The following is a 27,942-nucleotide window of genomic DNA, read 5'->3' on the forward strand; positions in this document are numbered from 1 at the left end:
AAACCCAGCTCCCTTGAAGTCCACAATGCTGGGAAAAGTTGAAGGAAAGAGGAAAAGAGGACGACCAGAAGCAAGGTGGATGGACTTTATTACGACAACAATGAATGTACCACTGAGAGACCTTAAAGGCCAAGTTGAAGACAGATCATCCTGGAGAGAATCGATGTGGTCAGTAAGCGTCTACAATGACTTGATGGCACTTAATCAATCAATCGATCAATCAATCAATGAAATATGACAGGTCTGTCAAAGCAGGAAAATAAGTACTTCATAAGGGTGCAAGCGCATCAGAGTGTGAAGACAAATATATAACGAGACTGGAAACAGACCACAGTTTTTGAGAGGCATCAGTCCCTACCATTCTCTTGTGTGTATGCAAGATGGTCCAAATTTGTCACACACACCCTGCAAAAACCTGTTTACCAGAGATGAAAGTAGGATGAGTCTAGGTATGTTGGCCTCTTTCAAAGCAAGTGTGGTGCAGTGTTTCTGGTGCTCGACCTGAGCCATTAATTGTCTGACTGCCTAAACCCAACAGTGGCTTTGAGAAGAAAAATGTGGGGGGAGACCACATACACTACTCAAATCCTTTGGAGGAACGAGGGGATAAACATGCAGCAAGTAAATAAGCTTTCTCGAAACTGCACCCCCCCCAACTGTTGTCTGCCTCCAGCCTGAAAGCGGGTAGGTACCAACCCGGCATGAGGTGGCATGTGGAAGAAATATAGCACAAGTAATGTTTGAACATATAGTATTTCGAGAGGACTGCTAAGTGGTGAAAGGCTGAGGCGAAAACACCTTGAGAGCAGAGCTGCCAGAACCTAAGGGGTATACTCATGGGTCAAATGGGCCGTAAGCCAGAATTTGGCTTTTTAAAAGCCAAATCTGGCCACCTAGCTTGAGAGTCCAAACTGATATCAGGAAATCTGTTCTGTGCGAGCCGTACCACGAGTACGAACTGCACTGACGACAGGACTTTACTAGACTGGGGAACCAACCACATGTTCAAAAATTAAAAGCTAGAGAAGCCAGTGCCACTAAGCCTTTTTTAAAAACGTGAGTGACATGTTTAAATCCCACCCATCCATTCCTTCTTTGAGGACATTGCATAAGACGAGACTAGACGACCACCGTCCTCATTTCCGGTTTCCGTTTGTGCGTTGAACTTGAAGTAGTATGAAAGTCAGGGTCATGCTACGAATGGATCCGCTCTACCCCAACATCTCCGTTGTGGTGCGGTGTTACTATTTCTTTGCATCAGTTGCTCAGCACGGTTAATTGGAAATCGGAAGTTTAGTTATAATTGGACTCTGTGATCCCCTTTGGGGTTCCTTATGGAAGCACAGCCCTTATTAATACATCCAGTACAAAAAAGAACCGGTGTAGCAACAATTTACATTATTTAACAACGCCTGGTTTCCGGCGGGGGCGGGGGGGGGAGCTTTAATCATAGAGGCTGCAAGGGATAGAGCGACGCCACTTTGCGTCCATAGAGAATTGTGGCTGACCAAGTCTACTCTAGTTAATAGGGCTTTTTATGTTATGCCGGAAGTTATTTGTGTCTGTCTACCCACATTAAAATTTGAAATAAATCCCTCCCATCTCGCTTTTCCCTCCTCCCAGGAGCCATTGCATGACCTTCACAGGAAGTTCTTTACTGCACCGGTCTGTGCTCGTCCCTTCCTTTGAGTCGTTGGACTCCATCGACCCTTCCACGCGCGCTCTTGTTCCGGCTCCCCGATTCTCCCCCCCCCCCCCGCAGCGCCAGTGTTGCCTTTAACACAGAAGGCGGCAAATGGGCTTCCCAGAAGGCGCGGGCTGTGCCATCGCGAATGTATTTGTCCGGTGCCTGGAAGGAGAAAAAAAACCCAGCAAGCACGCATGCCTATGGGCTGTAATGAGTAGGTGAGTGGGGCGTCCTCGGCCTCTATTTGGAAGGGCGAAGGCAGGGAGAGATTAGCCTCTGTGGTAGGAGACGAGAGAGAAATGCAAAGTCGGGTTGTATGGTTTTCATAAACACTTCTCATTTTTCCTCATACCTGTGTGCTGAAGGGTGATGTATATTAGGGTTGGGAGCTTGCTGAAAATCTCATGGAGCTGGCTGGGTTCCATAGCCGGGAGGAGCAAGTTCATCTTGACTTCATGTACCTTATTGACATGCATTTGTGGCTATGAAAATTGAACGAGGGAACTGGATCTGCAGAGATATTGCTGGCAGGTGCAGCTGCTCCGTACTGAACCCTTGGCAGCATGGGGAGTTGTGAGTTGGGACATGGCTTGGGTGTGCCTTTTCCCCCAACCACCCTGGTGAGGCATTTATGTGCAGGGGAGAGTGGAAACTCCTGTGGTGAAAGAGGGAATGTTCCTAGAGAAGTTGGGAGAGGAGTGATTTATGTCTGGAGTGGCAAGCTCCAGACACAAGAAGAGAGTTGGTCTTGTAGCAGCAAGCATGAATTGTCTGCTTTGCTAAGCCGGGTCCACCCTGGTTTGCATTTGAATGGAAAATGTGTGCACACTGTAAGGTATTCCCCTTAAGGGATGGGGCTGCTCTGGGAAGAGCATCTGTATGCTTGCATTAAGAAAATTCTAAGTTCCCTCCCTGGCATTTCCAAGATAGGGTTGAGAGAGACTCTTGCCTACAACCTTGGAGAAGCCACTGCCAGTCTGTGTAGACAACACTGACCTGGATGGACCAATGGTCTGACTCGGTATATGGTAACTTCCTATGTTTCTAAGCTAAAGATTGTGGTATGGTAGGCATTATTGCTCATGTGACTCACATGAGGACCTACATCAATAGGGGAGGGTTGGGTTAAATGGGTCTCCTACCAAGTGGACTTAACACCGGTTCCCTCTAAGGCATGCCCATGTGCGTGCACTTACACATTTTATGCTCGCTCAATTAATTTTAGATCCCACATTGTTTGAATCAGGAAGGCCTCTCTGAATGAACGTGTGCGCTCACTGCCTTGATACTGTCGCCCATAACAAAACTCATTCCACACACATGGGGGAAAAACAGGGGACACTGCTTACCACCCAGGATTCCCTTATGTATTGGCATAAGGACACATGGACACAAAATGCGCTATTTGATTTTTTTCAGTTGACTGGTATAAAAGGTTGGTTTCTCCCTCAAGTTTAATAAAGGAAGTTAAGAATATGGATATAATTTTCATATATAGTTAGGATCTTTAAAGTGCAAGGAATTTGCCTTTATGGATATGTGTGCAAGGACCTCCTCCCTCCACCCTAGATGTTGTTTGAATCCATGATCCCAATAATTCTCAATCTACCTCTGGGAGGAAAGGTTTCACATGCCACTAGATAAGGGGGAGCTGACTTCGCGCTTGTGTGGTCTCCTTTAAAAACAAAACAAACAACAACCTAGAGTAGCTGTAGTCCACCAATGGTTTGTAAATTTACAGGCAAGAATATATACCTCGGATCACATAAGAATATCCAGCTGGATCAGGCCTAAGGCCTATCCAGTCCAGCATCTTGTTTCACACAGTGGCCCATCAGATGCCTCTGGCAAGCATAGGCAAGAGACGAAGGCATGCCTTCTCTCTTGCTGTTGCTCCTCTGCAACTGGTATTCAGAGCATCGTGCCTCTGAGGCTGGAGGTGGCCCAGAGACACCAACTAGTAGCCATTGATAGGTCTGTTCTCCATGAATTTGTTTAAGCCCTTTTTAAAGCCATCCAGGCTGGTGGCTGTTACCACATCTTGTGGCAAATAATTCCATAGATTAACTATATGCTGTGTGAAAAAGTACTTTCTTTTGTTGGTCCTACATTTCCCAACCTTGAGTTTCATGGAATGACCCCTGGTTCTATTGTTGTGAGAGAGGGAGAAAAAATGCTCTGTCTACTCCTTGTATAATTTTATACACCTCTATCATGTCTCCCGGAAGTCACCTCTTTTTCTAAACTAAAGAGCCCCAGATGCTGTAGTCTTGCCTGTAAGGCATAGCTAGTCTGTGTTAAATGATCCTAAGTTTGAATTCTTGCTTAATAATATAAAAAGTGTCTTGCTAAATCAGATCCAGGGCCACATAGTTCAGAATTCTTTGCAGGCATAAGGTGGTCCCTGAAAATTGGTCAGTGGTCCACCAGAGGAACATGATCTACTTACTGTTCACACCTATTCTAAATGCTAAGATAAGGTGCTGTGTGTGTGGTGGGGAGGGGGTGGTAGAGAGGAAATGCAAAGAAGTTATAGGGTACCTAAACTTGAGAAGGGAAAAAGATGTATCTAGCTGGGTACACAGTTCTGAGATTTTCCACCAGAGTATGGCATATTGGAGATGTTATGGCAAAGAACTGTGTGTACATGGCCTCCAAATAGACAGTGAAGTATAACTTACAGTACAATGAGATGTTTGGAGGTCAGAAGTAGGAAAACTTGAGTTGGGATGTGAGCCAATGGGGGCGGGGGGGGGGAGAGAGAACTGAACAAAGTTAGTGCAGAATTGTTCCTTGACCCCTGACTGTAAATCTTTAATGTGCTTTGGCAACGTGTGTGGTTTTTTTAATCATGTAGGTGATAACATTCAGAGTTTATCTTTCGCCTTGGCTTGTTTTTACTACACTTATTCAGAATTACATCTAAAAAGCTTTAACTGCAACTGAGGCTTTTGTGGATGTGGGGGAAAGCTGTTTTAGGAAAGGAGAGTTATTTGTTTATACCTATGAAAACCACTTTGCGGACTTTTGTTGAAAAGCGGTGTATAAGTATTTGTCTGTAGGCAGGACAAAAGCTTTGGGGTGTGTGCAGAAGTCTTAGTGACCTGCAACATCTAGTTACCTTTTCAGAAATCTGCAGTCAACACATTTCTGTCCAAAGATTAATTTCTAATCGTCCTTGGAAATTAGAGGAGAGGAAAGGGAAAGAAATATGCTCTTGCACCAGGGATCAGATGGGCTATCTGTTCTGTGGGGAGGAAGCCCTAAAGCACTTACCTCACCACAGATGATTGTCCTACCATCCCTGGGCGGGCAGATCGCCTCACCAGATGAGCACCAGCTCCTCCTGGTGGATCCAAAGGTTGGGGTGCTGTGTCCCCCCCCTCCCTCGGAGCTCCAATAATGCAACGTGCGAGTGTGTGCTGCATTATGGGGATTTCCCCCCTTCCCGAGTCTGCCAGCCGCAGCTGACGCACGATCAATAAATAGGGGTTAGGAGAACATTTGCTTTCCTAACCCCATTAAGAAGGTAGGCTCTGTAGGCAGGTTTGCCGCTGTCTTACCACTGGAATCGGTCCTGATCCTGGTGGTTCACACATGTGAGTAAAACCAGGCTGGGCTCCCTTAGCTCGTTTTTGTACGCCTGTGTGAATAGCCTCTGTGTATGCTAAACCAATTTGACTTTGGGAACATCAGTATTATAAATAATTGGTTTTAAACTACTTTAACTAACATAGTTTTACCCAATGAATTAAGTGAATTCAATTCATAATTGGAGGGATCTTGTAGTAGGCCATCTCCCTGCTTGATGCAGGAAATCCGTAACTGTAGCATCCCCAGAGATGCTGTCCAGCCTCTGTTTGAAGACCTCCAGCAAGTGAAAACTACATTATACCTCCCTGGGTAATTGATTCTATGGTCGAACTGGTGTTGCTTACACTTAGACTGGCCCATTAGATCTAGTTCTGTCCTCTGAAGTAGCAGAGAACAAGTCTTCTATGTGCAGCCCTTCAGGTCTTTGAAGAGTAAGTACTGTGTTCTGCCTTTAGTCTTCTCTCCTGGCTAAGCATGCCTAGTTCCTTCAGCCCTTCCTTATAGGACTTGTTTTCCAGATCACAGATAATCTTTGTTATCCTCCAGTAATCTCGTTCTTAAAGTGTGGCACCCACTGACTAGTGTAAAGTAGAACTATATTATTTCATTCATTCATTCAGCATATTTGTATACCGCCCACTACTGAAGTCTCTAGGCAGTTTGACTTGGCAACTGTGATTCTATTAATGCAGCCTAACATTGCATTAGCTTTTTTACAGCTTCATCACATTGTTGAGAGCTTGAGATGGACTGCATCCAAAGATCCTTTTCACATTTACTACCGGCAAGCCAAGTATTCCCTATCCTATACCTGTGTATCTGATTTTTTAAAAAAAAATCTGTGCAGAACTTTGTATCTGTGCCTGCTGGATTTAATTTTGTTAGTTTCAGCCCACTTTCTCATTCTGTCAAGGTCATTTTGAATTTTATTCTTGTCTTTTGAGGTGTTCACTATCGCTCCCAATTTTGAGCCACATGCAAATTTGCTGAGGACTCTTCATCTAAGTCATTGATAAAAATATTGAAGAGTACTAAGTCAAGGACCCTGTGACACTCCACTCAAAGCCTTCTTCCAGCTTGATGAGGAGCTGTTGGTGAACACTCCTTGAATATGGTTTTCCAATCAGTCGAGTCCACCTGATGTTGATATCATCTAGCCCCCATTTGACCAGTTTGCTAACCAAAATATCATGAAGAACTTTGTCAAATGAAGATAAAGTACATTCACTGCATTCTCACAATCCAATAAACTAGTAAGCCGATCAGAAAAGAGATCGGATTAATCTGGCAGGATTTATTCTTGACAAATCCATGCCGGCTTCTACTAATCACTGTATTGTTATCCATATGCTTACAGATTGATTGTTTTATCTATTCTAGTATTTTTCCTGATATCTAAACCAGACTGACCAGTCTGTAGTTTCCTAGGTCCTTCCCCCCCTGCTTTAAAAAACATAATAAAATTGGGATAACATTAGCCCATTTCCAGTGGCATCTCATCCCTTCTCCAGGATTTCTTAAACAGAGAATCTGAAAGTACATCAGCAAGTTCTTCGCATATCCTAGGATGCACTTGCTCTAGCCCTGAAGACTTGAACTCATTTAAGGTAGGAAGATGTTTCCTGACCAACTCCTCCTCAGTCTTGTCCTCAGCCTGCATTATTCATGGTACTTTTTGTAAGGTTGCCTGCAGTTTTCCTTTAATCTGAAGTGGGCATTCACAGTTATTTGCTAGAGATCCATCATGGTGTTCCTTGCACAACCACAGTTCCTAGGGTTATCTGGGAGAAGGAATAACTAAGTCTGTAGTGCAAATACATACATTTAATATGTTAAGAGAACATTGGATATAAATGTAGTAGAATTCCAGAAGTTCTGTAGAGTAATGTGGTTAGTAGATAGACTTGGGCTTCATTTCAAATCCTTGTTCAGCTCTAAACTTACTGGATGCCTATGTAAAGTCAAGTTGAGTTATTGTATTTTGTTAAATGCACAGAGCAGCAGCACATGCAGCTCTGTATACCTGATTTAGGCTCAGTAGCTCCTGACTTTGTACAGAAATTTTGTAAGCTGTCTTCCCTGTTTCCTAAGCCTTTGCTGCTGTTTACTATTATCACTCTTCCCCATCAAAGGCTAACTGTCCAATTTGCCTTTGCTGCTTTTCTGAGATAACTTCCTGACTATTCCTGAGGCATGCTGGGAATACCCTATACTCTAGGATGGGCTCTGATTACAGTGGGAAAACAGCAGAGATCCTGCTTCTCCTCACAGATTGTAGCATGTCTGAAGGAAAAGCAAGATTGTGAAGCCTCTTGACTTATGGAGGAGACCATCATGCTCTTGTGTTTGCTAAAATGTGATAGGTTACTGAGAATCTGGCCTCCTAATGAGGCCCTCCAGGTCTTCACAGCTGTTCTTTCTCCCTCGAAGTAGGAGGTCATGGCTTACATAGGGTTATCTTCCACTCCTTTGCTCCTGATAGACAGGAAGTCTCAGGTCTTTCAGGTGTCGTAGGTCCTTCCCCTTTCCCAGCATGCTCAGGTGTGTTCCCTAGTTCCTTCCTGTCTATGCTCCTGATCAGACACACCTGGGCTTCTGCCCATTTCTCTGTCCAGATCCATCACCTTTGGTGAGCTGATTCTTCTCCTTTCTACCCCTGGGGATGGACCCTTCTCAGGCTGGGGACACCCTAGCTGGCTCCTTATCTGAGGGCATGGGGGGGGGAGGAGAGAAGTAAGGAGTCTAGTAAAAAGACCAAATGACGCCGCCATCTTTCCCTGAGTGCATGGCTTCTGTTTCAATAGCCAGCCTTTAAGGGTAGCGGCAGCAATAGGGTGGTGGTGAAGTGTGGTGTGGTAGTAGTTGTGGGGGAGGGAGCAGTTCCCACAGAGCAGATACTGATGGAATGGAGAGGCAAGACCGGCCAGCCCCTTTAATCACATGGAAAGCACTCACCTACTACTGGGGTTGTCCGAGGCCAGTTTCAGGATTTCCACCTCAATTGTGAAACGGGGATAGTAATAGGAACTTAAGCACAGCAGTGCTGTTCTGAAGATGAGTGATAAAGGTTATAAGTAATTAATCTGTTTTGCAGTTGGCATACTCATGTATCATTGTGTAATCCTTTTGCCTGTTCTAGGAATCTCTTGGCTCCCAGAGGCATGTTAGTTAGTAGTAGTTAATTCTTTATGTATAGCCAGGAGGAAGAAAATTGCAGATGAAGCTGTTGCAGAGGCCCAGTCTTACTGCCTTACAGTCAAAACCAGTACAACGGTAGGAAGCTGCCTACTACTGAGTCAGACCATTGGTCCATCTAGCCGAGTATTGTCTGCACTGACAGGCAGCAGCTCTCCAAGGTTTCAGGCAGGAGTCTTTCCCAGCCCTAGCTGGAGATGCCAGGGTCTGTACCTGGGACCTTCTGCATGCAAGGCATGCTCTACCACTGAGCTATGGCCCCAAGCCCTGTGTGTCAATCAGAACTGAGCCTTGGGCTATAAGCTCTGAACATGCGATCAGCATTACTTTCCTCTTATTTATGTGTTGGGTACAGATCACATGTTCTGAGCCTTTGCTTTCCCCACACACTGAGAACTGGCAAGAAGCACTTTGATTAAGGCTGAGAAAGATAAATGTTGGCAGGTGGAGGGGAGAATAAATCAAATGATGTCTATAGTTGGGGAGAAAGCTAGTCTAGAAGCCTACTTCCTGACATGGAGTTTTGTATGTGTAGGGAAGCTTTTTTTCTGGAGAAGCCTTTAGTTAAATGATTGCCCCACCTGCAGCCTGAAATGGCACTGCTGAGCCATGGTTTTCATACCTCAGTGAGACACTGATTCTCTTGCTAAATCTAGCTAATCTCAAGGTGTGTTAGAATACTTTTTGCAACGTGTTTGTACAAATTCCACTGGCACATGTAATGCAGACTGACACCTTTGGGCAAGGCTAGGTGTGGTCTGCAGTTCCCCCTAGCTGACCATGCCAGAGCAGAATGTGAAATTGGGGCTGAATTCTAAGCTTTTGTGCTAACATGAGAAAACAGTCTACAAAACTTGTTGGCAGGGTCTGCCATAAAGCATCAGAAGCTTAGAGACTGGAGGTGGCATGAGATGTACACCCTGGCTCAAAATAGGACTTTTGTTTGTTTGTTTGTTTGTTTAATTAATTAATTAATTAATTATTAAAACTTTTATACCGCCCTTCCAAAAGGCTCAGGCATTTCTGTTCACTAACTTATGTGTGTGTTGGTGGGGGGGGGCAGTATCATGCAGTGGGTTAATCAGAACAGCTTTGCTGTTTGCCTGCTCACTTAAGGGCAAGTAGCCCATTCCTCTATAAACAGCCAAATTGTATCTATCTGCATAGGGCTATGTTGAATTCCTGTGAGTAATTTGTCCTGTGCTTGGAGGTCTGCCTTTTTTTCCTTGGTCATAAAGGACAAGTGGCCATTCTAAGACCAGAAGAAGTCAGAGACCTCCACTTGTGATTCCTACACTTCTCCCTCTAGGAGCAAGGAGATGTGCTGGAAGGTTGCAGCTATGTACCCTTTCTCTTCCCTGGTATATGTGAAAGACAGAATGCAGTTGCCTTAAAGCACTGGACTTCTGTTCCCCTTTGTGGAGACGGAAGCACACAGGATTATCCCATCATTTGGAATAGTGAGGAGGTGATAGTGGCAGTGAAATGCAGACAGTGAGAATGACATGGCAGAAGCGGGGGACAGAAGGAGAGCAGCAGCCACCACAAAACTACTTACAAGCCTTGCACAACCCATTTCATAAAATAATTGTGAGGCTGACCTGAGATAAGAATAATAAAACACTTTCCCCTCTGTGAAGTGCTATAAAAGTGCAGATGTTGCAAATACTGGAGTGATAAGGGAACAAAGTATAAGGGCAGAGTATCTATCGACTGCCACATTAGAAATGAACACAAGAACTGGGCCTTAAATGTAGCTTCATAGCTGTGTTTTGGATGTGAACTTGAATCTCTTCTGCCCTAAGCCAGCACTATCCCCTATATCATACCAGTTCTCCACTTCTCAGTTTTTAGAGCTTGGGGGTGGAGGAAAGGATGGAAACCTCTGAGTGTCTGTGCCACACATCCAGTACCTGTGAATAGCTTTTGTGCTCGTGATAGGAGAGTTCTGTATTAAGCATACCTGGCAGTTTTCTTGCAACCTTGCCCTGCTGACCATCTACCTCTGATGGTACTCATGTATTGAAAGCCCCCTTATGCAATCCTCTTGTTGTGTCCAAAATCAAAATGCTCAATTTAATACTGAAACCATGCAAACTGGACAATTTTATGCAAAATAAAGGAGGGTGGTGGTGTTACAGTCTTATCTTAGCATTTTTGCAAATAGCTCAGAATGTCTTTCCTATCGGTGCTGAACTAGCATCTTCCTGCCACCTTCTGAGAGGCTGATTGTATAAGCAGCATGTGTGGAAAAGAGACCTCGCCCCTTTCTGAAGCCTTGTGATAATAGCTGTGGACCTGGGCTGGGTGTGAAAGAGCTCCCATGGGGTGGGGTAGCTGCAGGCAGTCAAGGAGGTTAGGCATAAGGAATGTGTCAGTGCATTTGAGCCCACTTATATCACCCATGCATAGTGTAGGCAGTTGTCCATGACATCCAGACTTCGAAACCAATCTCATGTTCATAATAAAACTGAACTGGGGTGGTGGTGGGGAGGGGAGAGATTTCATAATAAGTTGTCATAAGTAAGGGATGTAAAATAAAGTCCCCATTATGTTCCTGCACTTTAGCTTGTAGTTGCCTGTAACTAACACAGCTGTAATTTTTTAATGGTGAAGCCTACTGCATATTTGCATGTTGCAAATGCTATAGCCCTCTTGACATGACAACATTCCAAAGCAGTAACTTTTCTCATACTAACTCAGGCACCTTATTGAGTTGCTTTCCCACTTGTGTTTGCGTTTTTGTGTGCAGAGGGTTGTTGCAATTGTAATTTATTTTTCCATATTAAAGGATTTCAGGGATTTTGTGGTGTTTTGTGAAGGAAAATGGCTTATGTACAACTGTAACTCCCAGCCTGGAAAATGAACCTAACCTGGTATTTAGTCCATGTCTCTTTGGGGCTAGAATGGGGAGATGCTTACTGAGCAAGCAGACCTCACTGAAATATCTACCTCATAAAAGCACTGCCACAGAAATCTCTTGGGAGACTTAGAATGCCTTTGCCAGTAATTGTGAGGTTGCTTCACCTTAAGTGGCACAGTGGGGAAATGCTTGACTAACAAAGCATATAGAATAGAATTCAATAGAAATCGAAAATCAAAGCATATAGAATAGAATTCAATAGAAATTGAATTAATAATAATAATAATAATAAGAAGAAGAAGAAGAAGAAGAAGAAGGTTGCCAGTTAGAATCCCTGCTGGTACTATATCAGACAGCAGTGATATAGGAAGATGCTGAAAGGCATCATCTCATATTGCGCGGGAGATGGCAATGGTAAACCCCTCCTGCATTCTACCAAAGAAAGCCACAGGGCTCTGTGGGCGCCAGGAGTCGAAATCGACTTGACAGCACACTTTACCTTACTTTACTTTAAATTTGTGTCTGACAGGTAAGCAGCACAATGGCTGAGGATCCATCTGTGCCTCTGTCAGGGGGCATCACCCCCATGCAGCAGATGCTGGCATCTGGGACTGGGGCCCTCTTCACTTCTCTCTTTGGTAGGTACTTTGTGTTTGTTCTGCAGTTTCTTCTGGGCTGATTTTAGTGATGTGGGTGTATGCCAAGATGTGTATTGGCGAGGATATGTGGTCTGAGCTTCAACATGTGGCTTGGATTATCCTTTCCAGTGCATGCCCATGTTTTGCCAAACCATCAGTGCTGGCCAAACTAGCCTATGCTGTGGAATGGTAAAAATGTGGCTGCACATTGAAAAATCACAATTTGGGCATGTGATTGCATGCCCAAACTGCATAACTGGCAAGCGCAAACAATTGTGTGTATACCAACACCTTAAGCATGTGGTGAGAGTAATATAAATCTGACCTGCTATTATATTTATTGCTTGATCCAGACATATCTAAGGGAACACTGCTCCTCCTGGGTCCTACAATGATATCTTGGATTAAGCATGCCATATTCAGAACTTAATTATCGTAGTTTGAGTAGTGTCTATCATACATGGAGAGTAGGGATGTGCCCGAAACGTTTCGGAGGCCATTATGAAGGCCTCCGAAACGTTTCGGCACTGGGGGCGTTTCGGCGTTTCGTTGCCGACGGGGGGTAGTGCTTTAAGGGCGGGGGAGGGTGTACTCACCCCTCCCGCCGCATTTCCCCCGCCGGCGCACTGTCATTTGGAAGCCCCTCGGGGCAGCAGCATTCCTCCCTGCCGCCCCGTTTGCCCCGTCGGCCGGAAGTGGCGAGCGCGTGTGCACCCATCGTGCATGTGCGCGCACATGGCAGAAGGCCGCACGCACGACGGGTGCTTGCGACTTCCGGCCGACGGGGCAAACGGGGCGGCAGGGAGGAATGCTGCTGCCCCGAGGGGCTTCCAAATGACAGTGCGCCGGCGGGGGAAATGCGGCGGGAGGGGTGAGTACACCCTCCCCCGCCCTTAAAGCGCTACCCCCCGTTGGCAACGACGATCTTCGTGCACATCCCTAATGGAGAGTCAACACAGATAGAAGTTTCATATTGCCTCAGTCGAAGTATTTTTTCACTCAAATCAGTTCATACATCCAGTAGCAAGTCAAGTGCTGATACATGTGTGAACTAGCTCTTAGTCCAGCATTTCTCATACATCTGATAGTTGACACTACTTTCTGAAATAAAATTGGAGGCATGCTTACACTTTGAAAGGTTCACTTTTCAGTATATTACATTAAGGATTACCTGCCCACAGAGGAGTCCCATCCCTGTGTTTCTACATGAGTTACTGATCCAGGCTAGGAGGCATGCCTAGATCGGTGAGGCATGCAGACTTGCAATGGATATTTGACTGAGATAAGTGAATTCTTTTGTGACTCGGCAGTGAGGGTGAGTGATCCAATCACATTTGATGCAGAAACAAAGCAGAATCACTCCCCACCCCCAACACATTCCAGCAGTGTCAGTTAGGGAGGAGAGCTCGTCTTGTGTCATGAATTGTCCCCTTTGCTAAGCAAGGTCCACCCTTGCTTGCATTTGAATGGGAGACTGCATGTCAGCACTGTAAGATATTCATCTTAGGGGATGGAGCCACTCTAGAAAGAGTATCTGCATGCTTGCATGCAGAAGGTTCCAAGTTCCCTCCCTGGCATCTCCAAGGCAGGGCTGAGAGAGATCCCTGCCTGCAGTCTTGGAGGAGCCGCTGCCAGTCTGTGTAGACAATACTGAGCTAGATGGACCTATGGTCTGGCTCAGTATAAGGCAGCTTCCTATGTTCCTATCCTTCCTACGACTGATTGGAAGAAGACAGGAGCACAGGCAGTGAATCATGCAGAGGTGAATTTGGCAGTCATTGTGGGTGGGTATTTTGGGACCACAAAAGTTTAGGGGTTTTTTTGCTTTCTAGTAGTTATCTCATGGGACAACTAATGTGTCCCAACACATAGTTTGAGAATTTTTGCCATGGTCTAGACCAGGGTTGCTCAACTTCAGCCCTGTACCTGTTTTTGGACTACCATAATCCCCAACCACAATGACCAGTAGTCAGGCATTATGGGAGTTGTAGGCCAACATCTGCAGGAGGATGTTGAGCAGCCCTGGTCTAGACAAATGGACTTCCATATTCATTAGTATGGTCAGGTTTTTTGTCTCTTAAGTTGCAACCAGTGAGGTCAAGCTTTGAAAGGGCAGGTGAGAGGGATAGAAGGAAACCCTTTTGAATTCAAACTATGTATTGCCCTTGTACTTCTTGAGTGGATTTGTTCAAGAGGAAAATTCTTCCAGCACCATGCTTCCATTTCTGTACTTATTTGTCAGACTACAGTGTGGAAAACTGGTCCCTTAGAGATTCAAGCAGTGCCTTGCTATTACTCCGGTCATGTACATGTACTTGAGAGGAGAGGCAGCAGCAGCATAGAGATCTCTTTCCCTTTCTCCCCACTTATCATATAAATGGTGCTACCACCATTGCAGATGGGGGACGGAAAAGAATTTTAGTCTCTGCTAAATCATTGTGCTGGGATCAGACAGCAATGGTCTGTATACAGTGACTGCCCTACATCTGTTCAAGCCCTCTGAAGGTCCACAAATACTTGAAGACTGGGCATGTGTTTATTCTGTGCCGTGTAATACTGTGTTGCTTAAGTGTCATGCAACCAAACACTTTCATGTTGTGTCTTCAGTCACACCCTTGGATGTGGTAAAGATCCGCCTGCAGGCTCAGAAGACCCCATTCTCCAAAGGTGAGTGATTCCATTCCTCCTTTGTGGTGAGGGATATGGGAGAGAGTCAGTGGGGAGGAATCTTTCATCACTTGGATGCTGATGGTCCAGAACAATTGCCTCAAATCTTGAAGCTGTTCTAACATAGAAGGACTGTTCTTATGAGCAACATTAGTGTAAGAGAAGTCTAAGAAGCCTGTCAGCTGGGTAGGAGGATTTCCCCACCTACCTCATTCAAAAACTGGGGACGGAAAATGGGTAGGGTGCACCCACCCAGCTGGGACTTGACTGATGATCAAGCCCCCCACTTCCAACCTTGCTTTTATCTAACACATGATTGAAAACTGGGAGTGTGCCCAGCTCCCAAATTAGTGTAGGAAGCGCCTACCCTAATGCTGATCGTGCAAACTACCCTAGTGAGTTAAAGAGGAGAAACTGTGGCTTCAAGCCCCCACTAACCTAAAATGTTCAGGAAAAAGACTTGGTACAACCTATCCAGACCTTGGGTCCTGAGGCATTTTGATTTATTTACTTATTTTATTTATTTATTTAGAATATTTATACCCTGCCCCTCCAGTACACTACTTCTCGGGGTGGCTCACAACAATAAAATAGATACAATATTTTAGGAGTGCTCACCTTCAGGAGTGCTCTCTTCACCTGCCCTCTCACAAATAAGTATTTATTACCTCCTGGACCCAGCTAGTCAGTCCTCTTCAGTTAGATATCATTAGCCAGGAAGAGCAAAGCTCAAGCTCAAGCTGACATGTGATAGGTCATGCTTCTCAAAGCAAGTGGTCCACAGGCTGCAGCAATTGAAACACAGCCCCTAAAAAGAGACTAAATGGTCCTCTTTATTTATTTAATTAATTATTTATTTGAAATATTTACACCCCACCCTTCCAGTACACTACTGCTCAAGTTGACTCACAAAAATAAAATAGATACAATATAAAACAAAAGTAATAAAATTAGCCAAATTGAGTAAATAAGTTAAAAATGCAGGTTAAAAACCACGATCAGTCTTAAGTTCAAATTAAAAGTTATTCTAAAAGCTAAAAACTTAAGAATTATAAAAACTAAAGAACCTACCAGATATAACCAAAGATGGGACAGTAAAAAGCCTCCTTAAAAAGTTGGGTTTTTCGTTGTTGTTTTTAAAAAATACTGAGGGGAGGGAGCATGGTGAAGCTCTTCAGGGAGCGTGTTCCAAAGCTGAGAGGCCATAACCGAAAAGGCCCTGTCTCTAGTCCCCGCCAACTGGATCTCTGTTAGTGGCTGGGCCATGAGCAGGGCCTGAGACGATGAAAGGAGGGCCCTGGCAGGTTCTTATGGGCGAATGTGGTCAGACAGGTACCCCAGCCTCGAGCCGCATAGAGCTTTAAAGGTCAAGACCAGCACCTTGAATCTAGCCTGGAAGTGGACCAGTAACCAATGAAGCTGCCACAGGGAGCTTCAAGAGCAGCTCATAAAGATTTCCCTGTACCCAGATTAGCTGCTACCACCCTACTTCTGAGGCGGAAGTAGGGAAACCTTGTGTACAAAGCCCCATACAGGAACCACCATCAAGGGAAAACTCTTTGGGTTAGGGCCACTCTCTAAAATCTAGTGGCGTGAGCTCAGAGGGGAAGGGTGAAATGTGAAATCAGTCTTCAAGCACAGTCTAATTTATAGTGTACTTGGGCTGGCGTGGAGGGGATTGGAGAAAATAAGGTTACCTCAACACTTCATGTTTGGGTCAACACACTTGGGATTACTGTCACTGCACTGGACAAACAAGGGAAGGGGGAAAGATACTCTGAAACATCAAAGAGTGCTTAACGCCACTTCACAGTTGGAGCTGTCTACTGGGTGACAGGTACCTGCATGACTGCACCAAGTCTGAGCATGGGTTTAAAATGGGCCTTGGCCCTCAACATTGAGTCTCTGTTGACTAAACTTATTCAGGTATAGCGTAGATTTTCCACAGAGCCCTCTTGGATCTGTAGCACTCCAGAATGCAGGTGAGGGAAATCCATTTACTTTCTGCACACAACGCCCCCCCGCCCAACCACCCCCACCCCCGCAAAAAAAAACCCATAGCCTCTTTCCTGATAAATCATGCTAGATCCTTGCTCCCTTCTATGCTTGTTTTCACCACTGGGGAGTTTTTGATGTGGGAGAACATTCAAGCATGCAGCTCCCCCATTTACGCTCTGAAGTGGAACAGTCCTAGGAGGGCTGTACTTACTGCTTTTTCTGAATATTGAAGATCTGCCCTTAAAGAAGTTCAACAGTGGGGCTTAATTGTGACTGACTTTGAACTGTCGTTTTGTAATTTCTTTTCTTTGGTATGTGTAACACATTGCAAAGAAAAAAGGTTTCTTTGTAATATGTTATGTAGGACAGATATATAGCTGTGGCTCTTTGAATCCCCCTTCATAACCTGTGATTGGGTTTTGCCCATATATTCGTGAGACTGGGCAGAATTGTTCAATCCATCCCGCCGATATGAAGCCATCAGTCTCTTGCAGTCCTTGGTGTCTTGACACAGAGCAGTGTCCTTCATCTGTTGGAAGTCCTGTTGAGATGCCTAGCATTTGCAGTTTCATCAGGCACCAGCCATGCCTTTAATGTCTAGAAAATGGCTTTTTAAAATAATTTCACCAGATGCATTGGGGAAATTGCCATCTGTCTTGTATCTCTTTCCTCAGAGGAAAATTTTATACACCCTGCCTTAGCTGAAGGTCCTCATACAGCCTCAGCTGTTCCCTCCTCCTCCTCAGCCTGTCACTAAGTATATCCATGTTGTGTCTTTCAGTGTTGTCAGTACAATCTATGCCCTGGAGTATTCACCAGCCCAAATGTGAGTATTTCAGGCACTTTCCTGTAGAAGCTGCCAGTAACAGCTGTCTGTGAATGCAGCACTGACCCCTTTACTGCTCCCATTCCCAAAGGAGAGTGCTGTGGGTTCCTTCCTGCCTTGCGGCTTAAGGGGAAAATGTGTATATTCCTCCTTCAATAGGGGATTTGCTGCTCATCTGCCTGTGAGGGGCTAGTGTAGCAGAGCAGCTAAAAGACTGAACTACAAAGCAGGATGTGGTTGGTAGGAGGGTAAAATGTGAACCTTCAAGCACAGGCTGGGACAAAAATAAACTAAGATTTATTAAAGGAAAACCCAGAATTTACTGTCACAGCTATGCGGCGTTAATTAAGCAGCTCACTCTCTCACCCTCAGCTCCCAGCTGCAATGTAGAGATGATATTGACCTACTTTTTCAGGGTCAGCAGGATTACAATAAGATAATGTATATAAACACGTTAAAGTGCTACACAGATGTTGAGTATTATTATTGTGAAGGGTTAAGGTTAAGCAAAGATGCTTTGAAAAAAGTTATCTGTGCCCAGAAAAGTAGAATTCTCAGTTGACAGTGTCTAGTGGTGGTACTCCTTTCTATTTTTCTCTGCAACCACAAAAGCTATGAAACTGTTTCTCTTTTAACAAATGCTGACTGAAACATCAGGTAACATGGAATACACAGAGCGCTGCATGTAATGAGTGGAGGGAGAGAAGGTGTTTCTCGCCATTCCATAATGAGCCCCTGAAGCATTTTGTCTGTCCCTCTGTGTGTTTGTCCTTCTCTTCCTTTCCATATATTGTGTCTTTCCTGAACTTTGCTTGAATCTCATCTAATCTGTGCCCTAGGGGAAGGGGGCAGTTATATTTGGGGCTGGTGGTGGCGATGTTGCCTTCTGTGGAGCTGGCTTCAGGGGAATTCTGTGCACTTACTCTATCCAGAGTATGTCTATTTTGTGTGAACACCTTGCCACTGCCACAGAAACAGCCTCTTGTACTTGTTCCATGACCCTCTTCTAAGGCTATTGAGTCTGCAGTGACTAAGACCATCCAACTTCTCAATGACTTGGGATGGACAATAGATGCATTATGCAATACACAATTAATTTTCAAATTCATTACTGCAGGATGCCGTGTCTATTAACACAAGGAGCTTAACAAAAGTTAAATCTGTCCTCTGTGAACTTATTAATGACCATTAGCCTCAGCAGCTGAGAGTAGGACCTCAAAACTACTCTGATAACTAGATGAAGGAGCCAAAAGGAAATAGCTGTGTTAGGAACACTGAAGTAGAGTGCTGGATCAGTAAATGTTTGATACCAACAGGCAATATTCCAAACTGTGGAAGTTTCAGCAGAACCCCCAGTCATTGCAGCCTTGCCTATTCTAGCTTGTGGCTGGCGGGCTGATACTAATGTATGTGGACAGCTGGCAACCTAGTAGCTCTGGCTGGTGAGGTGATGGTGTCTGTTTTTCTGGGAGTGGCCAGTTCTGCTTGAGCTGTGTTGGATCCCTAACTTGCTTGCTTCCTTTCCTTGGTGTGCCAGTGTCTTGGACCTAGACACTTCATGGGGGCCCTCAGTCCATAACTAATCCTATTTAGTCTCCATAAGGAAGATTGTATGCACCTTTTGCTAGGAAAATAAAAAGGGAAGTAGGAATTGTTTTAAGGAAACAATTCACATTCATTCCAACTAGAGAACATGCAAGTAAACTTATTTTTCTGTTACTTATTGTGCTTTTGTGTTTGCTGCTGTGGGGTTCTTGACTTAACATTTCTTAGTAAAAAAAAATAATTTAAGGAAGGCAGGCTAGGGAGTCTGGCGATAGGCTGTTTTTCAGGGAAGGTTACTTTCTATTTACAAAGATGCTTGAAAGTGACTTGCTTAAGCTCTGAAATATCTATTGCTGGTCTGGATTTGAACTTGAGTCTTTCTGGACAAGTCCAAGCTCTTCTTATGGAGAAGGAGCTGCATAGGATGCCGTCAGAAATCCTCCTCAGTCCTGCCCCTGCTACTCCCTGTTTTCTGAGAGAGCTCTACATGTTGCCTGCATGTTTACAAGCTTATCCCTGTGGTCATAAGGACTAGACATTTTAAGAATATGGTCACTTAGCTTCTCATGATGCCAAATTCTGCTCTGAATTCCATGGCTACTGTTGGGAGAGCATATGGAATGTGCCTAGGCGTGTTCTTGAGGATGGCGTGCAGGATATACAGGATGTTTGTGAGCACATGTGGGTTCGGAGTAGGTATCTCAAAAGTAGAATAAGTTATTAAGCAAGTGTGTCTGATTCCTGAAGCTATAACCTACCCCCACCCTGAACACTGTTCATTGTTGTCTCCTTCTGCTTCAATAGGGAAATGTTTTCTTTACTGCAATGGCCTCATGGACCACCTATATGTGTGTCAGAATGGAAACAGCTGCATGGCCTGGTACAAGACCCCCACGCGCTTCACAGGCACATTGGTAAGATCCTGATGCCAACAATGACCTGGTGACATTTGCATGGTGAAGGGCTGGACAAATCTGCCAGCTGGAATGTCCTGCAGTTTCATAGCTGGGGTTTAGCTGTAAGACAGTCTTGCTATTGGTATGGGTTGCCATGCAAACTAGTGTATTTACTAGGGTAGAAATGCAGTGGATTCATGGGTGAAGCTGCCTCCTCGCTTCACCCCTGGTTGTTGTTGTTTTTAATTTAAAGGCCGGAATCACTAGCTGTCTTTGCTCCACCGTGGACCTTGAGGTGGATTCCTCTGGCAGCTCCTGAGGGTATGAATTGGCGGCGCTCCTGCAAACAATCTTTGTGTGCCAGAGGCACTCTCTCCCAGCTGCATGCACAAGCACACGTGCATGCCTGGCAGTGTTCCCTCTAACAGGGATTTCCAGATGTTGTTGACTACAACACTTATAATCCCCAAGTAAAAGCCATTGCAGCTGGGGATTCAGGGAGTTGTAGTCAACAACATCTAGAATCCCTGTTAGAGAGAACACTGATGCCCAGCGACCATTTTCATGGTCAGCACAGTTGCTGACCATGCAGATGGCTGCTGCCATGTGGGGTCAGCTGCAGGAGGGCACCATTGGCCACAAAGATAGCTGGGAGGAGCACCACAAATTGAGGAAGTAGGAGAAGGAGCAGGTATGCACCTGCTCTCCTTTTTCAAAGGGGCAGGGGATGTGTTACGAATTTGTGCACATCCCTAGAACTTCATCTGTGCCCTAGTGTCCCCTAAGCCCTTACTACTTGCTAAAGGGGCAACACAGGACATCTCAGGCATGTCTTCCTTACTTTGCTGTTTCACTGTGGAGAGTGTCTCAGGGATGTCTAGTCACTGTTCCTGATTAAATTGTCTCTTGGGGGTTCCTGAATGCATATATGCCCATGCAACCATGTTATTGGAACCCTGTGAGACAGAATGAAGCTGTTTCTGGGCGGAGGGGGAGAGAGGAATTTGGAACCATGAAACAGATGCTAGGGAAAGTATTACACATTGTTTTTCCTTAGCTTCACATCACCCACCCCACCCCCACCCCCTCCCCTGCCCAAACCTGTTTTTGTGGGGGAAATAAGTCTTGTCAGGAGTTTTCACACACTTTGTTTGTAGTATATAGTTTAGCACTGAGAGTCACCTATTTGAAGAAAATTCTGCTTAACCCAGAAGACAAAGTGATTAAGTCTCTCTAGCAGAGCTGGAGTGGAATTAGGAAAGAAACACATTTGTGTTCCTAAGCACACTTGAGAGTTTTCTTTCTGCTGATCTATCCTCAACTGTCCATCCTTGTCTCTCACTTATTCTAGGATGCTTTTGTGAAGATAATACGCTACGAGGGCATCCGATCTTTATGGAGTGGCCTGCCACCCACTCTGTGAGTTTGAACATGATTGATTTGTTTTAATTATAAATCCCAATTCATTGTTGAGTCTTGGGCCATAAAACATTCGTTTTCAAACCAGTATTGATTTTATTTTAATGTTAACGTCTCACCAAATGGCTTCTCAAATGGATCCTGAACTACCTCTGAAATATTTCCCCCAAAAACATAATATAAATACAACAAATATTTATATATCGCTTTTCAACAAAAATCCCCAAAGCTGTTTACAAAAATATAAATAAAATGACGCTCTGTCCCCAAAATTTTGTGTCTGCAGCACCTTTCAACTGCAGGATAGTTTCATTTGTTTGGTCTCAGTTTTGGAATATGGTATATCCTGTAGAGTCCCAAGATTAATCCCCACTTCTTTTTGTTAAAAACAAAACCCACCATTTCTGATCCTCTTGCTTATGGAATGATCTATTGAAGTGCATGGCTAAGAAACCAAAAAGGGTGTTTTAAAGCCAGACCACTCAGTCTCTTTTACCTGCCCCTCTCACAACCATGCCTGTCTGATTTTTTTTGACATTTCCCCCCTTGCTGGCAGGTTTTGGAACGCAGTGTTCTTGATCAGATTCTTGATGGGCTTAGGGGTAGTGTGTCAAATATATGGCACATTGGTGCCTGAAGTAATTGGGTTCTGCATACACGTGTGTGCACATGTGCCTGTGCTCGCGCACTCTCTCTCTCTCGCTGCTTTCTAGGACCATAGTCTTTATTGTTTGCAATTTCTCAACAGAGTTATGGCTGTCCCTGCCACTGTGATCTACTTCACTAGTTATGATCAACTACGTGATTTTCTGCGTGCCAAGATAGATAGCAAAGGGCGCTACATCCCACTGGTGGCTGGAGCCATTGCTAGACGTGAGTATCACTTTGTGTGTGTATTTTGCAGGACCTGTCGTGTCTTGCTGCTTTAAATAAGTATCTATAATTGAACCCACTAGCTTTTGGAACAGCCATACTTTCCCCAGTGGTTTGGCATCTGTGTTCTGTCTCAGCTTTTGGAATGGCGTGTCTTGTTTAGAACAGGAGTTGCTTGGAGATGGGGCCTCTCATGTGCTCTTCTAGAACAAACAGCTGGGGAGGTTGGAGGTAGTGTATTTGCTGCATTAGATGTGTCATGTGTGAAGGGGAGGTGTCCATCTCCAAACAAGTAATGGGCATATGCCAGTGAGCCTTGGCCAACTGCAGATCCTTGACATCTACAGCGATACCACATTCTCCTCCTTGGGCTAACATGTTTACTGTAGGGAATGCTGGTACTGGAGGATGTTGGAAATTTGTAAAAAGCTGGTGTAACACAGTCTGTGAGCCTCAGAGTTCAGGGTCGTAATACCTTTGGTGTTGTAGATTTCAGTGACTATCAGCAACTTGAAAACGCATCCTGGTTGTTGGTTTTTGCTGGAGGGTCTTGCTGCTCGGGTGGAATGCAAAGCTAGATGGCTCCTTGGCCAATGCCCACCATGTCAGTTCCATTGCTTCATGATGCAAGTGCACCTATAGGCTCCCTCAGTTTTTATGCCAATGTCCTTGTAATCCACAGTCTCCCTATCAGCTGTTCTGTTTCTACATGCATTCAATTTGGTATCTGGGGTATGGTGAGAGCGCACAAACCTGGATGGGCAAGGCTTGATTTTGATTGCCATTCTGAATTCTTTCCCAGTGGGTGCAGTAACTGTGATCAGCCCCTTGGAACTCATCCGAACAAAGATGCAATCTCGCCAACTGAGTTACCGTGAGCTGCGTGTCTGCATCCAGTCTGCTGTGGCCCAGGATGGCTGGCTGTCTCTCTGGAGGGGCTGGGGACCCACGGTGTTGCGAGATGTTCCCTTCTCAGGTATGGTGAATGCAACAAGGGGAGAGAGAATAGGGGAAGTAGTAATGGAGAGGATTGATAAGAGTTTGGAATACGAGTGCATTCGGAAGATTGAGAGGAGCGAGGCATTCCTCATTTTAGAGCAAAAATATTGAAGGGCACGGTGTGATATCATTTTTCAAGATATCAAAGCATCAAGAGGATGCCTGTCAGCCTCATCTCTTGAACATCTTTCAACAAATAAGTTTTAGCTGATTCAGTGCAGTGCTTTAAATGTTCAGGGGAGTAGAGCAATCAATATTACAATGTTGCTCCTGGAAACTGTATGTCACTGCCTTGGAGGTTCTTAAGAAGCTACTAGATGGACATCTGTCCACTATCCAAGATATGCTGCTTTTGCAGGAGGTTGAGCAACATAGTCCATAAGGACCATTCTATGGCACTGATACTTCCTGTCCCATCCCATTTGGAGATTGTGACTCCCTCTAGGTTGCAGACAGTGGTCTCTCTAGGTTTTTTCATTTCTGTGCGGAATGAGTTTTGTTCTGGATGGCAGTATCAAGGCACTGTGTGCACACATGCATTCAGAGTGGGGCCTTCCTAATTCAACCTGAGCAGGATCTAAAATTAACTGAGCAGACATCAGAAAACGTGTGAGCGCACTCATGTGCACATGCCTTAAAGGGAACAGTGGTTGCAGCTAGTGTGGGTCTTGAGTCTGCCATTACATTCTCATTTGGGCAGTGAAATGAGTTTGTTTCCCCCAGGCCCAACAGTGGCTTGGTCAGATTGAGTAAATCTGGAGCCATCTGCTCTGGGTGAAGGGTGTTGCACACAGGCATTCCTGGATGGGAGAGCTGCAAGCCTAGCAAACAAGCACACTTTCTCCATTATGCACAGGAAGTACAATAAGCACCTGGTGTCTGTACGAATCCCACCCACTCGCCCCATTTTTCTGATCTTCCTTGCCCTCTTGTTTCCTCGCAGCTCTGTACTGGTATAACTATGAGCTGGTGAAAGAGTGGCTGTGCAGGAAATTCTGTCTCAATGAGGCCACCTTCATGATCAACTTCACATCTGGCGCCATTTCTGGTGTGGTGAGTAACAGAGCTTTACAGTCCTTTTAATAAGGCCTTGTGAAATTGCCTAACCACAGGGAAGCAAGGCAAAAGGGCCTGGAGACCAGTGTTCCCTAACTGTACCACGGGGAGTCGTCCTAATTAACCCAGTTTCTGCAACCAGGAAAGCTGCAGGCATGACTTTTGGTTTGCTTTATCTGCACTGGTGAGCAGAAGCTGGTATGCTTTCTGTGCTAAAATTCCAGACTTCCTAGTCAGAAAGGCTCTGCCAGGAAGTCTGATTGTTATTTTACAATACAAAGCAGATGGGGGTGAACTTTGTGTGCAAGTGCAACATTTTGCAAAATCTTTCTACTTTGAGAAGTGTTAATGGTGTACAGATGCTGACTTTTGAATAACTTTGCATTACCATTTTAACTTGTCAACACAAACAATTTTTCCTGCATATGCATTCTGAACAGTAGGGCCTAGTGGAGGTTGTTGTGCTAAATATTCCGTGTTAAACTACTGCAGCTGCTGAAGGCTAACAGATGGTCTCTCCTATCCCCAGGTTGCTGCTATCCTGACACTGCCCTTTGATGTGGTGAAGACCCAGCGGCAGGTTGAGCTGGGAGACATGGAGACACTCCAAGGTGAGAGGCAGAAAGGTTGCCAGAGGAAGAAGACAACAGCAAGGAGAGAGGACAACTCATATTTCTGACCTAATAGTTGGTAGCTCCCCAAGGACATAGATATAAGCTTGGGTTGGTGTAGGGATAAGTAGTGCATAGCAGGCAGTGCAGAAAAGCTACAGAAGTCAGTGGCAGAGGAAGCAGGATCAAGGGTGTCTGGGCTGAAGGGGGCAAGGCAGTTTGTGATTTCTATCCCAGGCAGAATATCTAGAATCTCTACGATCTCAGAGCTAGCAGGCCAGTCTCTTGTTCAGGGTTGCTCCTTTCACACTCACTGATCTCCTCCTTCCCCCTCCTGCTGCCTTGGTTTCTTTCTTAAGGGCGACAGTCTTTAAATAGCCCATCAGTTTATTCTGATAGCTAGGGGGAGTTGAATTTGAGTCTGCAATCTTTATTGCTAACTTAGAAATTATTAAATAGTACTAAATAGCTAACTGAATTCTACTGCTTTGTTGATTTTGGTAACTTCTTACCTTTTCTCCCTGCTCAGTTACTGCTTCCAAGTCTTCATCCACGTGGCTGCTTATGCAGAGAATTCGGGCAGAATCGGGCACCCGAGGACTCTTTGCAGGTGACTGGCATTTTCCATTATGGCCCTTGCCCAGAATCTTCCTCTATTCTATGTAGGGCTGGTGTGGAATAGTAGTAAATAGAGGATTAGATTTGGAGTGAAGAGTCTCTAGCTGAAATCCTTCCAAATGTAAACTCTCTAGGGAAGCCCTAGAGATTTGGGCAAGTTGTTTGTTCTTGATCTGTTTCCCATAACCTCACTGCACTCCAGCTGCTAAAAAAAAGAGGAGGGGGGCAGGAAAATCTGGTGATTATGATATGATTTGTATAAGTGGCACTCGGGCCAAAGTCAGAGGAAGGTTGCACAACTTGTGAGTTTCTTAGCCTTCCTCACTGAATCAGGTAAAGCAGCACTGTACTTTCTCCCTGCCTTCCAGGAAGAGATGGAGCATTTGGAAGTGCAGTTTAGGGATGTGCATGGGACTGGCGGGGGGCGGCTTTAGGGTGGAGGGGGGATACCTTTAAGGACTGGGGAAGGTACATTCCTCCCCCCGCCGCTGCGTTTCCCCCGCCAGCGCTGCAGTGTAAAAGGGTCCAGCGGGGTGGCAGCGTACCCTCCTGCCGCCATGTTGCCTCCTTGGACCGGAAGTATCCTGTGAATGTGTGCCAGGTACTTCTGGTCCAAGGAGGCAACAGGGCAGTGAGGAGGTACACTGCCACCCCACCAGACCCTTTTACACTGCAGCGCCGGTGGGGGAAACGCAGCAGGGTGATGGTGTAAGTGTACTCTCCCCAGTCCTCAAAGGTATCCCCCTGCCGCCGAACTGCCCGTCTTTTGAACCTGTTCGGAGGCCCATAAAAGGGCCTCCAAACAGGTTCATGCACATCTCTAGAGTAGTTTTCTGTCCCCTCCACCTCCTTTTCTCCCTGTCTTTGCTCTGGTCAGCTAGAGTCAGCTCCATCTAGCTAAGCTTAGGCCTGACTTGGTTCATTTCTTCCCCCCGTAGGATTCCTGCCTCGTGTTATCAAGGTGGCCCCAGCCTGCGCCATTATGATCAGCACATATGAATTTGGCAAGACCTTCTTCCAGAAAATGAACCAGGAACAGCGGCTTAATGGCCTGTGAGATCTGGGAAATAGCCTCCATTGGCAGCTTCCCAATGGACCAAAACCACATTGATGGAAGGTTTTAGCAGAGGAGTGGGTGGGAGAGAAGAGTTTGTGGGCATGAGCACGGGCAATGATCACTGTCAGTCAAGCTTGAGAAGGCCATACCCAAGAAAAGTTTGCTTGTGTTTTTTTTTGTTTTAGTATTTGTATTGTGTTGAGCAAATTCCAGGTGCCTTTTAGCTAGCTTCTTCCCTCCTACCTTTTTTCCTGGGGAGCAGTTTAGTGATTAAATCATAACTGCACCTCCTGTACTCACTAAGGACTCATGCTCAAGTTGAGCTGCTTGGGTACTGTAACTCTTCTACAGCTCACTGAAGAGCAGGCGCTTCAGCCATTGTGGTGTTTGCCACATTGCTCCAAATCAGGAGACTCTACAACTAAAACTGCCTGCCTGCAAGACTCCAGACAGAAGGTAGTTTTCCTTGGCCAGATGCAGGTGGTAGTGACATGAAAGAAGAGGAAATGGGCTAGCCCTTTCGTTTAAAAACAAGAGGATCTTCTGCATGAAATTCCCTTTTGTGGGCCTCCAAAGACTTAAAAGTTGCTGTAGTTGGAGACAAAAAGACATCTCCATTCCTGCCTTAATTTTAATGTATCTGTTAGCCTGCATGCTGCTTGTTCTGCCACATGACCTTTTCTGGGCATGATGGATATACTGGCTCAAGTTGCAGCCTTACACTGGACTCTTGGGGAGCTCCAAACAAACACTGGTTTTGAAGACTCAGGATTCTCCCACCTCTTCTCTCCACAACTCCAGTGGACCTCTTAATCTCACACCGTAGTGGGTAGTACGGGCACAAAGAGAGTAAACTCCAAGCTTCCTCTTCCCAAAACCCCTACCTTCAAGCAGGACTGAAATCTCACCTGCGCCAAGGTTTGGCTTGTTCCAGATACCTTAAGTCACACTCTTTAGCACTTCGTAATCTTACTCCTTTTCCTGCTGTTAACTTATGTGTCTGCTACTTATGTCCTTGTGGAAGGGGAGATAATGAAATCTTTATTTCTTAAATAAAGTTAATTTTAAAAAAGGAACACAGAGCAAATGAAAGGACTTGTTGATCTGGTTGTTTGTTTGTTCCTTGAAGTGTCTGTGGCCTAAGGCCTAGATCCAGCTCTTTCTTCTTTGCTGGCCACCACAAGAGCCTGGACTGCACAAAGATGCTTATCTCTTCCAGTGGCAGCTTCCACAAAGAGGTCATTGTTGTGCCCTGTTTTTGTCATGTTCACTATATTTTTCTTTATTCACATTAGATTTGTCCCTGAACATAAACTCCTTGTGCCCTGATGGAATTGTCTTGGACTGAGTTTTTAGGAAAGTGGAAATAATCCATGTTTTACTCAGGATGAATATGTCGC

The 27,942-nt window shown here is 45.2% G+C and overlaps 1 protein-coding gene across 4 annotated transcripts; it reads left to right on the top strand.

The window, feature by feature from the left end:
- Positions 1–1,110: 1,110 nt before the first annotated feature.
- Positions 1,111–27,871, top strand: SLC25A39 (solute carrier family 25 member 39). Of its 4 annotated transcripts, XM_053263275.1 has the most exons (13): positions 1,112–1,233; positions 1,624–1,905; positions 11,869–11,977; positions 14,585–14,644; positions 17,424–17,468; positions 19,818–19,927; positions 21,261–21,328; positions 22,077–22,201; positions 23,004–23,177; positions 24,144–24,253; positions 24,786–24,867; positions 25,397–25,477; positions 26,424–27,871. In XM_053263275.1, exons 3-13 carry the CDS (start codon positions 11,881–11,883, stop codon positions 26,540–26,542), a joined length of 1,071 nt encoding a protein of 356 aa, XP_053119250.1. In that variant the 5' UTR covers positions 1,112–1,233; positions 1,624–1,905; positions 11,869–11,880; the 3' UTR covers positions 26,543–27,871. The 4 variants fall into 4 exon arrangements, with proteins under 4 accessions (XP_053119253.1, XP_053119250.1, XP_053119251.1 ...); XM_053263278.1 differs by lacking the exon at positions 17,424–17,468 and having other exon boundaries at positions 1,111–1,233; XM_053263276.1 differs by lacking the exon at positions 1,112–1,233 and having other exon boundaries at positions 1,577–1,905.
- The last annotated feature ends 71 nt before the right edge of the window (positions 27,872–27,942 follow it).

The sequence above is a fragment of the Hemicordylus capensis genome, chromosome 6 (assembly GCF_027244095.1).
Source record: "Hemicordylus capensis ecotype Gifberg chromosome 6, rHemCap1.1.pri, whole genome shotgun sequence".
Lineage (NCBI taxonomy): Eukaryota > Metazoa > Chordata > Lepidosauria > Squamata > Cordylidae > Hemicordylus > Hemicordylus capensis.